We start from the raw sequence: 12,338 nt of genomic DNA on the forward strand, positions 1-12,338 counted from the left end.
TATTGAGACTTTAAAGTGTGAATTAAAAAACACCATTTAATAAAATTTGCCATTTTTTTCCTCTTATTTTCAAAATGGGTTGAATTAATTAGCTTTGGGAATATAATAAAATTTATAGGGTTTGGTGGTAATTTAAAAATAAATAAGAGAGGAAAATGTTTGGATCACCGTCACACACTTACGTTGAGTGTTTCACTATCATACTAAAAATTCAACATTTAAGCTTTGAAAATTCCCCACCCTATATAATACCTTTTGTCACAACCAATTCTAATCTTAAATTAATCAACCAAAATAATGTATTAAACTTCTTTCCCTTTTTCTTTTAAATAACAATAGAAAAAAAAACCAATTGATACAGATGTATAGAGTTAGACCATGAACCATGCAATGAGAAATTTTATGTCAAGATCGCCACTCATATTGTTATACTTTTAGTAATCCTTTCGTCTAACAAAAATCTATTGAGGACTCTTCGCTTTGACCACATATTTTCTATCAAAGACAACATATCATTGTTAATAAGGCTCCACCAAAGATTAAACATTGATTTTGTTTGAACATTCAAAGATTACCATCCACAAAAACCGACAATATTCGCATGTACTAGCTTTCACATTCATCAATATTTATTCAATAATTTGGATTGTTCATCTACTCCACTTGTTAAAACAATGAAAAGTGTCATGATCATAAACCTTCTCACACATTGTCGATAATTACTAATTAGGGTTTATGATTTTTGTCGTTTGATATCTAAAAATTCATGCATACACAATAATATCACCACATAAAAGTACTTTTAACACCGTAAAGTTTCATAAATATCGTATTGTCATAAAATGACATAAATTAAATGACCATGTTCACGTATGATTTAGATGTTTTATATTTGTAACTAAACTAAGGTTTGAACAAAAAAAAAATATATATGGGTGTAGATATTATATTACTGACCTAATTAATTTATATTATAAACTTTGGCGTTAGCAATGTTAGGCAGAGATTTATAATATTTTGAAATCCCTTGTAATTCCTCGATGATTGAACCATCACTTCCTTTCACTATCATAATAAAAAATCAAATTTGTAAGATTTTTGTTATTTTTTAAAACAAAAACGTCTCCATTTTTTATTCATTTTATTTAAAATATTTTGTGTGGGCTCACAGTTTGGAAAAGAATATTTAGTTTGAAATTTCTGTTTTTCGTTTTATAATTATGATATATAACAACTACTTTAATTATATTATTGCAATCAATTAATTGCTAAATGAATCTCTTTTTAATGATAAAAATTATATATTGTAGTAGTCAGATTAGCTTATATTTATTATTAGTTAATTAATTAATTTGGTGAGTAGTATTCAATAATTATTGAGTAATTATTCTTCTTATGCAATGATTTAGTATAAAATAACAAAGGTGAAGTATGGAATATAATCCTATCATAAGAGAAGATATGTGCATAATTATATATCTTTTAATTAAAATGAAGTTATAGAGAATAATTTTTGCATTTCTATTTTGTACTTTTTTTATATATATATATAAACTTTCTATTTTAACTAACATCCATCGCAAACTATTTGACCATTGAAGTGGCATATTGTTTCGTGTCTTAGAATGATCTAGATCAATAGATATAAAACATATCACAATCTAACAATGAAGATATGTGTGTTTGAATCAACAATCACATCATTTTTTTTTTATCATTACAAGTTTATTAGGACTAAAGTAGTGTATTCTTTTATATGTATCAGGTATTATATAGACCATAAATATATGAAACACTACGATCAAATAGTAGAGATATAGTTGGAAAAGATGATTAATCACACACTTTTATTCTAAAATTCCCTAGTCTTTTTCTTCTTCTTTTTTCTATTTTTTGTAATTACTACTATTATTTTCTAGTACTAAAACAAAATGATATCTATTAATTAGAATATAATACTTTTAAAACGTTTTTCTTGTATTGAACTAAAATGAAAACCACAAATATTTAACCATATGTAAACAACTCCTATAGTATATGGTTGTTCTTATAATTTACCCTTTTCTAGTTAATTATTATTTTGATGTGTGTCAAAATGAGTGGGAACACTTGATTTTAGAGCTTCAATGGGTTTTGAAGGTTGAATTTAATATTTATGATTTGTTCAAACTTCAAACCTAAATTATTGTTGTTGTTATTATTATTATTATTATTATTTGAAATTGATACCATATTCAATAACTACAACATTATTCCCATACATAATAACAATAAAGTTGTTAGTATTTTTTTTATTAAAAAAAATTACGAATAGACTGATAAAAAAAAAAAAAAAAAAAAAACTCATTATTTTTCTCCCAAATTTTTATTTCTTTAATAGATCAACCCCACATTGTTTAATTAAATGACTTAAGAAATCAGACATATGATGTACAAAAATATTAAAATAAAACATAATTATTCTATAATTTAGGTACCATTTAAAAACTATAATCTAATTTGAACGTAATCCTATTATTAGAGTTTGAAGAGATAATAATTTTGTTTTAAATTATTAATATTTAAAAGTTGTATTTTATTTTCTTACCATTTCTTTAGAGGAGATTTATATTTTATAGTTTATCGTGCTCTATTTGAATTTAGTTTGAATTTTGAAAAAAAGAATATGTTAGTTTGAATTTTGAAAAGAAAAAAATGTAGGGGAAGAAAAAATTGATATAATTAAGTAGAAGATGGCACCCTTTTTGGACTGCATTAACTATTAATAAGTACGAACCTAATACTACCACTCAACACTTATATAATTTAATTTGTATTTTCATCCACTTTGACTTTGTCAAATATACGAATTCTAAAAATGTAAAATCATCCAATTAATAAATAGACGCGGTTTTCTAAACCCTAAGTCAACCCCCCCACCTTATACTTTCCATTCTATTTGTCACACACCATTACTTTCATTTCTTATTTGTATATCCCTTTCCCACCTCTTTTTCCTTTTCATTTTTTACTATAAAGTTTTCAAGTTAAGTCAAACCACATCTCAATTTTATTACAATTTTAACAAGATGTTCTTAATGAATTGTAAAAAAATATATGATATAAAAAAAGATAAAAATTTATAGAACAACATTATAGTTTTTTTTTTTTTTTTTTTTCATTCGATATGAGACTTATGTATTATTTTCTCTTGCAATAATAAGAAGGTGAATAAGTAAAAAATTAAGGTGAAAAGACTATGATTTTTAAGTTTAGGGTTGAAATATGATGAAATGAAAAATTTTAGAATATAAATTGATGTATTTATTTTTCTCCTTGGTTATTCTATTTATATTGAAAAATTAGGTCGTCTCGGTTGACTACTAAAGTTCTGGTATCTTTATTTTACAACTAAGAATATGGATTATGGTGTTTACTGTGACTTTTTTCATTTTACAACTAAGAATATAGAATAGTATAAGAAAAAGTTATCATTGTTGACTTCAAACCAATTGAATCTAACTTTTCATAGGTTTGAGTTTATTAAAATTTGAAGATGGGTTTACTATATCTACGTTTTGTTTGGTAATCAATTTGTTTTTAATTTTTTTCAAAAAAGAATTAATTTTTGAAAAACAAAAAACAACTTGGCTCAATTTTTGAAAATAATGATAAAAATTATATACCAAAATAAGTGGATAATTATATGGGTAGCAAATATAGGAATAATAATTAACTATATAGCAATGTTCTAAAAAATTACAAATATAGTAAAGTTTATCAATAATAGACTTCTATCGCATTGCTGATACACTTTTATGGTCTATCGGTGATAGACTTATATATCGTTTGATAAATTTTGACAAATTTTGTTATATTTATAATTTTTAAAAATATTACCATATATTAATATTTTAAATCTAATTGTTATATTCATGACTATTCTAATAAGAAATTAATTTAAAAGTTTAAAGAGTCGTTTACAAGTGTTATTTTCAAAACTAAAACTAAATTAAAAAGTCAACGATAACCAATGAGGCCTACTTAAAATTTATAGAAGGAAACCATTTGATTAATATAAAGAATAATACTTGAGTAGAGTACAAATTAATTTATTAGCTTGATTTATTAATTTTACACTCTAACCATATATTTGGTCTCTAAATTATTGGATTAGAAGAAAATAATTCAAGCATAGTCAATCAAAAGGTGATACTTATTTAGTTATCTCATATATGATCATGATCAAATCATAAGTTTGTTTGATTGAGTTCGGAGATCGATCCTATAGGATCCGTCATAATGTCTAAGTATGGAGGTCGATCGGATCCTATGAAAGTAAAAATTATGTCTAATTAAAATGTTGTACTTGAACTACTAGAGAAATAAACCCGATAATTTACCATGATTAATAAGGATCTTATTTGTTGTATGAGAAGTTGAATAGTGAATAGCGTCGTGAAAATTATTTTTATATAATCGAGAAAGCTCGTGACATTTGAAATGGGTTGAAATACATCCCAACCACGAAATTAGTCACAATCTTAATAATAAATTTATAATTGATATATTTAGAATCAAATTGAAGCAAAAAAAAAAAAAAAAAATAGGTTAGGGAAATTTGTAATAAAATAAAAATCAAACTTCTCAACTTAAACCTTAGGGTGAATGAATTAGATTTTGACAATTCTCCTTTTGTTAGAAAACCAATAATTTGAAAGCTAATTAGAAATGAGTTAGAAAAGTGGTTTGCGTGGATGGACAATACACGTGGCCGGTCCCATCCCATGTTGACTAAGTTACCTATTTGACACGCTATACCCTCCAACTCCCTCTTTTTCCTTTTCTATCTCTAAACAAATATCATTTCTTTTTTTCTTCCTTAAGATTATTTCAAATGGTATGATATTATGAGTTGGAAGTTGTGATTTATGAAGGATGAAAAGTGAGATTAAAAGCACACCCACCATGTGTTTAGTTCAAGAAATTACCTTAGCTTAGCTTAGAGCTGAAATTAATAATAAATAGTTCAACAATATAGTGTGGGGCTTTAATTATTTATTGATTATCAGTAAAAATTAATGGATTTGTTGTCCATTAATCTGAGTTTGGACTATCAATTTTGTATGACAATCAATTAAATTAAAAGAGAACTAAAGAACCCAAATAGGAAAAAGAAAAGAAGAAATTAATAACCTTTTATTAATTATCAAATTGCAAAAATTTGATAATTAATATAGTTGGGAGAAAGTTAAAACCTAATTTCTGTATGTAGCATATATTAATTACAATTTAATCCACCTAATTTGATTTTTTTAAAAAAAAAATTCAAGACTAAAGTTCAAACATTATTTAAATATTTTTATCAAAACATACATCAAATTATAGAAATTAAATTTACACACGCTTCGAGTTTGTAGACCAAGTTTATAATTTTATTTAATTAGGTTAAAATACTTTTTTTTATCAAGCTTGTTAATTATTTTAGTACATATACTTTTAATAAATTAATATATATATATATATACACACACACACATAGGTCATAATAGTTGTTTAAGTTGAATATACTTTGAGGATTTATAATTTGTTTATAGTGTAAGTTTTAGAAACTAATGGTGGGTGTAAAAGGAAGAAGAATGTGACATTATAATTAATAAAAAAGAATAATGTAAAACATTGTTGTTAGTGGTTTTTGGTGTGGCTAACAAAATGAAAAGGTATGAGTTAGTGGTTTATGGTAGGATTTGTTTGAGAATTAGATTTGCTGCCAATGAGTTTGGTACTCTTTTCTTTTTTATTTATTTATTTATTTTGTTTACAATTAGTTACAAAAGAAATTAAACAAATATAATGAAGTATAATTCTTTTTAAATTAAACTTGTATATGATATTAAGATGTTTTTCTTAAATACTAAATAATGAAATAAACGTGATTAATTATTTATATATATTCACATGCAGTTAGTTAGTTAAGATAAATGAATTTAAGTTCGAATGAAATACTCAAAATTTAGAAAAGAGGAAGAAAAAAAAAATGTAAAGCATAAACGTGAGAATACTTAAATATTTCTTTTACTAAAATACAACTATAATATTTAAAAGAAAACCCTAAAAGATTGGGAAAATTTCTATTACACCAAAAATTATTATAATCAACCCATAGAACTACTTTCTCCCAATCCTACGTACTATAAAAATAATTCGAATAATCCGACAATTTGAACTACTCAATTCATATTATATGAGTTGAGTAGGGTTAATGTAAAATATATATGTATGTATGTATGTATATGTGTGTGTGTATATATATATCGTCCACTGATAGAGTTGCTTGAGCTCTTGGAGCTAGTATGAGCATCTTCATCTTGCTAGCAAGCCAGTCCAGGCTGAGGAATTTGGGTCCCCACTCCCGTCCCGGGGTGTTAAGGCTCATCGCTATAAGGAAGAACTTTCCAATCAAGGGCAAGCACCGCTCCGTCTTCCGCGTAGTGGGCTCGATAGAGATGGCCTGCTTTATTTGAACTTCCTACTATATAAATAAGGCATCCCCCAGACCTAAATGGCTATACCTATATCTGACCTTCTAACATGGAGCGGTAGCGGGTCTCGTCTCTTGTCTCACCTTCTTTGATCAAAGCAGACGCCCACTCTCCACTAGCGGACCACGGTCCCGGAGATGCCGGTCTCCGTCCTTAAGAGTATCCTCCGATAGAGAAGAAGAAGTGAGTAGGACCCCACGGGGCCTCTTTCTATCTAGAAAGTTATAGATGTTTTATTATTTATTTAATATTTATGGATAATGTTTGGATTTTTGAACTCCTACAATGCTTAAAACTTTGAATTTATGGATGTGAGTATTTATCAATATTGTACAACAATTTTAAATTGTACAAACCTTAGGAATGAAAAAAAAATACTAACCCTACAATCCAATCCGAATCAACCCAATCAAATCCATATTTTAAGAGTTGGATTGTGAATATAATTAACGTTATTATTCGCGCGGTTAACCCAACTAACCCAAAAATATGGGTTTAGTTAGAAACGTTTCTCCAATCCAACCCAGTCCAATTTGTTTACACTCGTACCAACTACAATAACATTATTTAAAAGCTTTTTGTATTATTTACGGTCTTTGAATCACAATTTCAAACTAGATAGTACAAAGTTGCTATTTTGTTGAAAAATCATAATATTTTCGATTAAGATGGATATTTTAAAATTTGGTAGGATATATAATAATGTAGGGAAGAGAGAGAGGGAGGGAGGGAGGAAGCAGGATCCCACACCGATTGCATTGGATAAGGGAATTTATAATATATAGAAAAATAAAAATTGAAAAAAAAAATGAAAATGTGTTATTGTTAAGAAAACAAAACATCTGCATGACAGCTTGCAAATGTTGTCCCCTTTTTCATCTTAAACCAAACTTTGTCCATTCTTTTCTACTTCTTTCAACTACAACGCGCTTTTCCCATTCCCTTCCTTCTTTTGACCTCTCTCTCTCTCTCTCTCTCTCTCTCTCTCTCTCTTTAATTATTATATTCCTTTATATTAATTACATTTAATTCTTTCTTAACCTTACCCATCTCTCTCATTCCCATTTCTAAAATCTTCTATAAAAATAGTTTAGTTCAGATTTTCACTCATCTGTTGTTAAATTAATCAAAACTATCTGCTTTCACTTTTAGTTATCAAACCTCAATTACATGATAGTTTTGTTTGTCTTTGAATTTCTGTTAAACTTTTAATATGTATTATGATTAATTACTTCAAAGATTCAATTGAGTACAGATGGGATTTTCTTCCCAAAATGGGATGTCATATTTTTTAGTGATGTGAAAATTCAAATCATATGTACATAATTAGTTAGTAGCTACTTACCAATTTATTCTAACCTATAATATGTCAATCAGATAAAATAAGAATATTTGGACAATCAACATATATATATATATATATATATATATATATATATATATATATATATAAAATATATTAATATTTTTCATACACTAAAGATACTCATTACGTCAATTCTGCTACGTTAATAAATATTCAATACTTTTCCAAATTATTAGATGGTATATAATTCAACGGGGTCTTTTCAAAAATATAAAATGGTGAAAATGGAAAAGTACATAGCCCTAACGTGTAAAATACAAAAAATGTCTCATCAACAATGTACCTACTATATTTAGTAACGGATTCGATATATGATCGTTTAGATTTGTTTTTTTTTTTCAATTTTATCGTTTAATTTGTTATACGATTGTTTAATTAATTGGGCTACACGATCATTTAGATTTGGGTATACTATCATTTAGATTTGTTTACCTAATTTAAACGTAAAAAAAGAAAAAGAAAAATAAAGAAAACATGCACACACCTAAAAAAAGAGAGAAACAAGAAAAACAATAAGAAAGAAATAGAGGACTTTGTTATACATGTTGCAAATATTTCACTAATTTGTTATATTTAGGAAAATTTCTATAAGTGTAGTCCTATATATTTCTTTCTATGTAACTTTTAAATATTTCTTTTATTGAAAGTAATCCGAGGAAGTAGATACCAATATGAGTTGAATTTATATCTTAGGAGCTTGGAGAACATGTCTAGGATAACAAATAATCAAATAACCTCACGATCTTAACGAGTGGAATTCACAAATTCTTTAAGCTTATAAAATTAAATTTGACTTGTTTTTTAATAAGTGAAATCCACAAACTTTTTGGATAAAGAATGAACTCAATTCACACACTCCAATTTCTTAGTCCAAAAACTTATTATAAGGTATACAAGCAAATTACTATTCTCAATATCAATTGATTTAGAGATTTTCATTTTATCTAATAAGGGTGTATCAAAAAATGTAGATTTTAAAATCTTAAAACTCTTCCTTAAAATTGAGATACAAATCGATCAAGACATGTTTGCTTCTTTTTTTTTTTTTTTTAATCTCATGTATCCAATGATATATAAAACTATCCGTTAAAGTGTGACGAAATAAGCCATAATTAACAATATGTCACAATCTAACCTTTAAATCTATAGGATTTTAGTGAATTGAAAGACTAAAGAAAAAAATAATAAACAAACTCATTTACAATGGGTCCCAAACAAAAAGAAATAAGAAAGAAAAACCCACCACCACCCTCCTCCTATAAATACCAACAAATCCCCATCCCTATCTTCTCAAAATCCTCAAACCTCCATTGTCTCTCCAATGGCTGCCGGAACCACCGCCACCGCCACCGCCGCCGCATTCTACGTTCTAATCCTCATTTCCCTTTACATCACCACTTCCGCCTCCCCCACCGGTTCCGTTTGCAGCTCAACTCCAGACCCGTCGTATTGCAAATCGGCCCTCCCGAACCAAACCGGAAATGTCTACTCGTACGGACGGTCGTCATTCAGAAAGTCACTGTCGTCGTCACAGAAGTTCCTCCGGCTAGTGGTGAAGCACCTCCGGTCCCGATCGTCGCTGACGGTGGCGGCGGTGAGGGCGTTGGAGGACTGCCAGCTGCTAGCGGGACTGAACATTGATTACTTGAGGACGTCGTTCCAGGCAGTGAACGCGACGAGCAGAGCATTGACGGAGATGAAGGCGGACGATGTGCAGAGTCTGCTGAGTGCGATATTGACGAATCAACAGACTTGTTTGGACGGAATTAAGGCGACGGCGGGTTCTTGGTCGCTTAAAAATGGCCTTTCTCAACCACTTGCTTCTGACACCAAGCTGTACTCTCTGTCTTTGGCCTTCTTCACAAAAGGTTTGTCATTTTTTTTTTAAATTAAATTAAAGGAGGAGGAAGATAAATTTTCAAATAAAAATAAGAACTATTTTTTAAAATTATTTTTATTAATTATTTTAAGGTTTAAAATAAAATGAGGGATTTTCTCAATTTATCAATTAATTAAGTTAGGTAACTACTTTGAGTTTAATCAAATGGAGGGTTAGATTTAGTTTTCTTTCTTTTTCCTATATTTGGTTTTTTTAATTAAATGTAATAGTAAATCAAATTATTCTATATAGAAAAAAAAATGTTAGACACAAGTTTATAAGAGATTTGGATTGAATTCTTTTGATGTGACGTTTCTTTTGTGCCTCTTTTAGAAAGTGATTTGGCAGTCTATTAGAATGCCATATGACAATAGAAAGCAATTGAATAAACAAATATACATATTTAGACCCTCTTTCCTATTTCTTTTTCTTTTTTTTTTTTCTTTGAGAAGATATTGTAAATGATATTTGATAGAGAATGATAAAGGTAGAATTAGAATCTACAATTTTGTTGTATCTTTGTAAATATTATTACCTTTACTAATTAAGCTTGAAAACATGTTTATTTGAAATTGTTGATTTCTTTTTCCGACAGGTTGGGTTCCGAAGAAGAAGAAAAAGCCGACATGGAAAGCCGCGGGAAGACGAGGCGGGTTTAGAAACGGACGAATGTCACTCAAAATGTCCAGCAGAACCCAGGCCATTTACGAGACGGCCACCCGCCGGAATCTGCTGCAGACTGACGACGACGGCGGCGATGACGACCAGATTGCGGTCAGGGACATCGTCGTTGTCAGTCAAGACGGCACCGGAAATTTCACGACCATCAACGAGGCCATTGCGGCAGCGCCCAACAACTCTGCTCCTACGGACGGGTATTTCTTGATCTTCGTGTCCGCGGGAGTTTATGAAGAGTATGTGTCAATTGCTAAGAACAAGAGATACTTGATGATGATCGGAGATGGCATTAATCAGACCATCGTCACCGGTAATCGGAGCGTCGTTGACGGCTGGACCACTTTCAATTCCGCCACTTTTGGTAACTTCCTCCACTTTTTAAACATATCAAAATAGAAGATAGATTAAAGAAGTGGCCAAATTAATCCTCTGTTTTCGTTTTCATCACCAGCGGTGGTCGGACCTGGATTCGTAGCAGTAAACATGACATTCCGAAACACCGCCGGAGCCATAAAGCACCAAGCAGTCGCCCTCCGTAACGGCGCCGACTTATCAACATTCTACCTCTGTAGCTTCGAAGCATATCAAGACACCTTATACACTCATTCCCTCCGCCAATTCTATCGCGACTGTGACATCTACGGCACCGTCGACTTCATCTTCGGCAATGCCGCCGTCGTCTTCCAGAACTGCAACATTTACCCACGCCTTCCAATGTCCAACCAGTTCAACGCCATCACCGCCCAAGGCCGGACCGACCCAAATCAGAACACCGGCACCTCGATCTACAATTGCCGAATCACGGCCGCCGACGATCTGGCGAACAACAGCGGCGCCGGCGTGAAGACTTTCCTGGGACGGCCGTGGAAGGAGTACTCGAGGACGGTTTATATGCAGAGCTTTATGGATGATTTGATTAATCCGGCGGGATGGAGAGCTTGGGATGGGGATTTTGCATTGAATACTTCGTATTATGCGGAATTTGGGAATTTTGGGCCGGGATCTAACACGTCGGAGAGGGTTAATTGGCCGGGATTTCATTTGATCAATGATACCGATGCTGGGAATTTCACGGCCGGGAATTTCGTGTTGGCGGATGATTGGCTGCCGCAGACCGGCGTTCCATATACTAGCGGCCTGACGGAGTAGAAAGAGGGCAACCAATCAACATTGTAATTTCGTATTTACTCTCTTTTTTTTTTAGTTTCTTTTATTGTAATTCCTAAGCCAAAGTGTATAGCTATGGGATGAATATGATTGATTCTTTTGTACGGTTAGATTTATTTTCAAATACCTACAAATATATATACGTATAATCCAGTAACAAAAGATTAATTGAAATGAATCTTACATTTTCATACTTCTCATTCACAAAGTAAGACCTTTTATCTTATTACAATTATGAAAAATTGGTAAACAACATCAAACATAATCAAATATGACTTCGCTTCTTATAATATGTTTTATGTAGAGTAAATGTAGCAAGTGTTTAGTTAAATGCTAGAATAAGTATGGTTGGATTTATCTAATGCATGTGTTATTAATAGGAAGGTAATTCCTCTACTCTATTTTTCTTCTTTTAATGTAAATTTTGTTATTCAATATTAATTTTAAATATGTTATTAAAAAGTTAAATAGTGTATATTTGAAAATCATGAGATTAAATGCATATATAGCTAAAAATTGAAATGAAAGACAAAAATTAGTTTTTGTAGGATTGAACATTCATGCTAAAGATGCAATTTTTTTTATTTTTTTTATTTTTTTTTATTTTTTTTAGTTTTGTAAGATTTTTCAAATGGCCATCTTGTCAATAGTCTAACCTAAGACTTGAATATTTTGTTAAAATCTATGAATTTCTAGTACTATATCACTAATTCATGTGTAGTAAGAA

General features: G+C 29.9%; 1 protein-coding gene across 2 annotated transcripts; it reads left to right on the forward strand.

The window, feature by feature from the left end:
- Positions 1–9,151: 9,151 nt before the first annotated feature.
- LOC103492791 (probable pectinesterase/pectinesterase inhibitor 7) lies at positions 9,152–11,785 on the forward strand. Of its 2 annotated transcripts, none has more exons than XM_008453322.3 (3): positions 9,152–9,755; positions 10,362–10,805; positions 10,896–11,785. In XM_008453322.3, the coding sequence occupies exons 1-3, from the start codon at positions 9,209–9,211 to the stop codon at positions 11,591–11,593; spliced, it is 1,689 nt and encodes a 562-aa protein (XP_008451544.2). In that variant the 5' UTR covers positions 9,152–9,208; the 3' UTR covers positions 11,594–11,785. The 2 variants fall into 2 exon arrangements, with proteins under 2 accessions (XP_008451544.2, XP_050943402.1); XM_051087445.1 differs by lacking the exon at positions 9,152–9,755 and adding an exon at positions 10,155–10,253.
- Positions 11,786–12,338: the final 553 nt, after the last annotated feature.

This window comes from Cucumis melo, chromosome 1, assembly GCF_025177605.1.
Source record: "Cucumis melo cultivar AY chromosome 1, USDA_Cmelo_AY_1.0, whole genome shotgun sequence".
NCBI lineage: Eukaryota > Viridiplantae > Streptophyta > Magnoliopsida > Cucurbitales > Cucurbitaceae > Cucumis > Cucumis melo.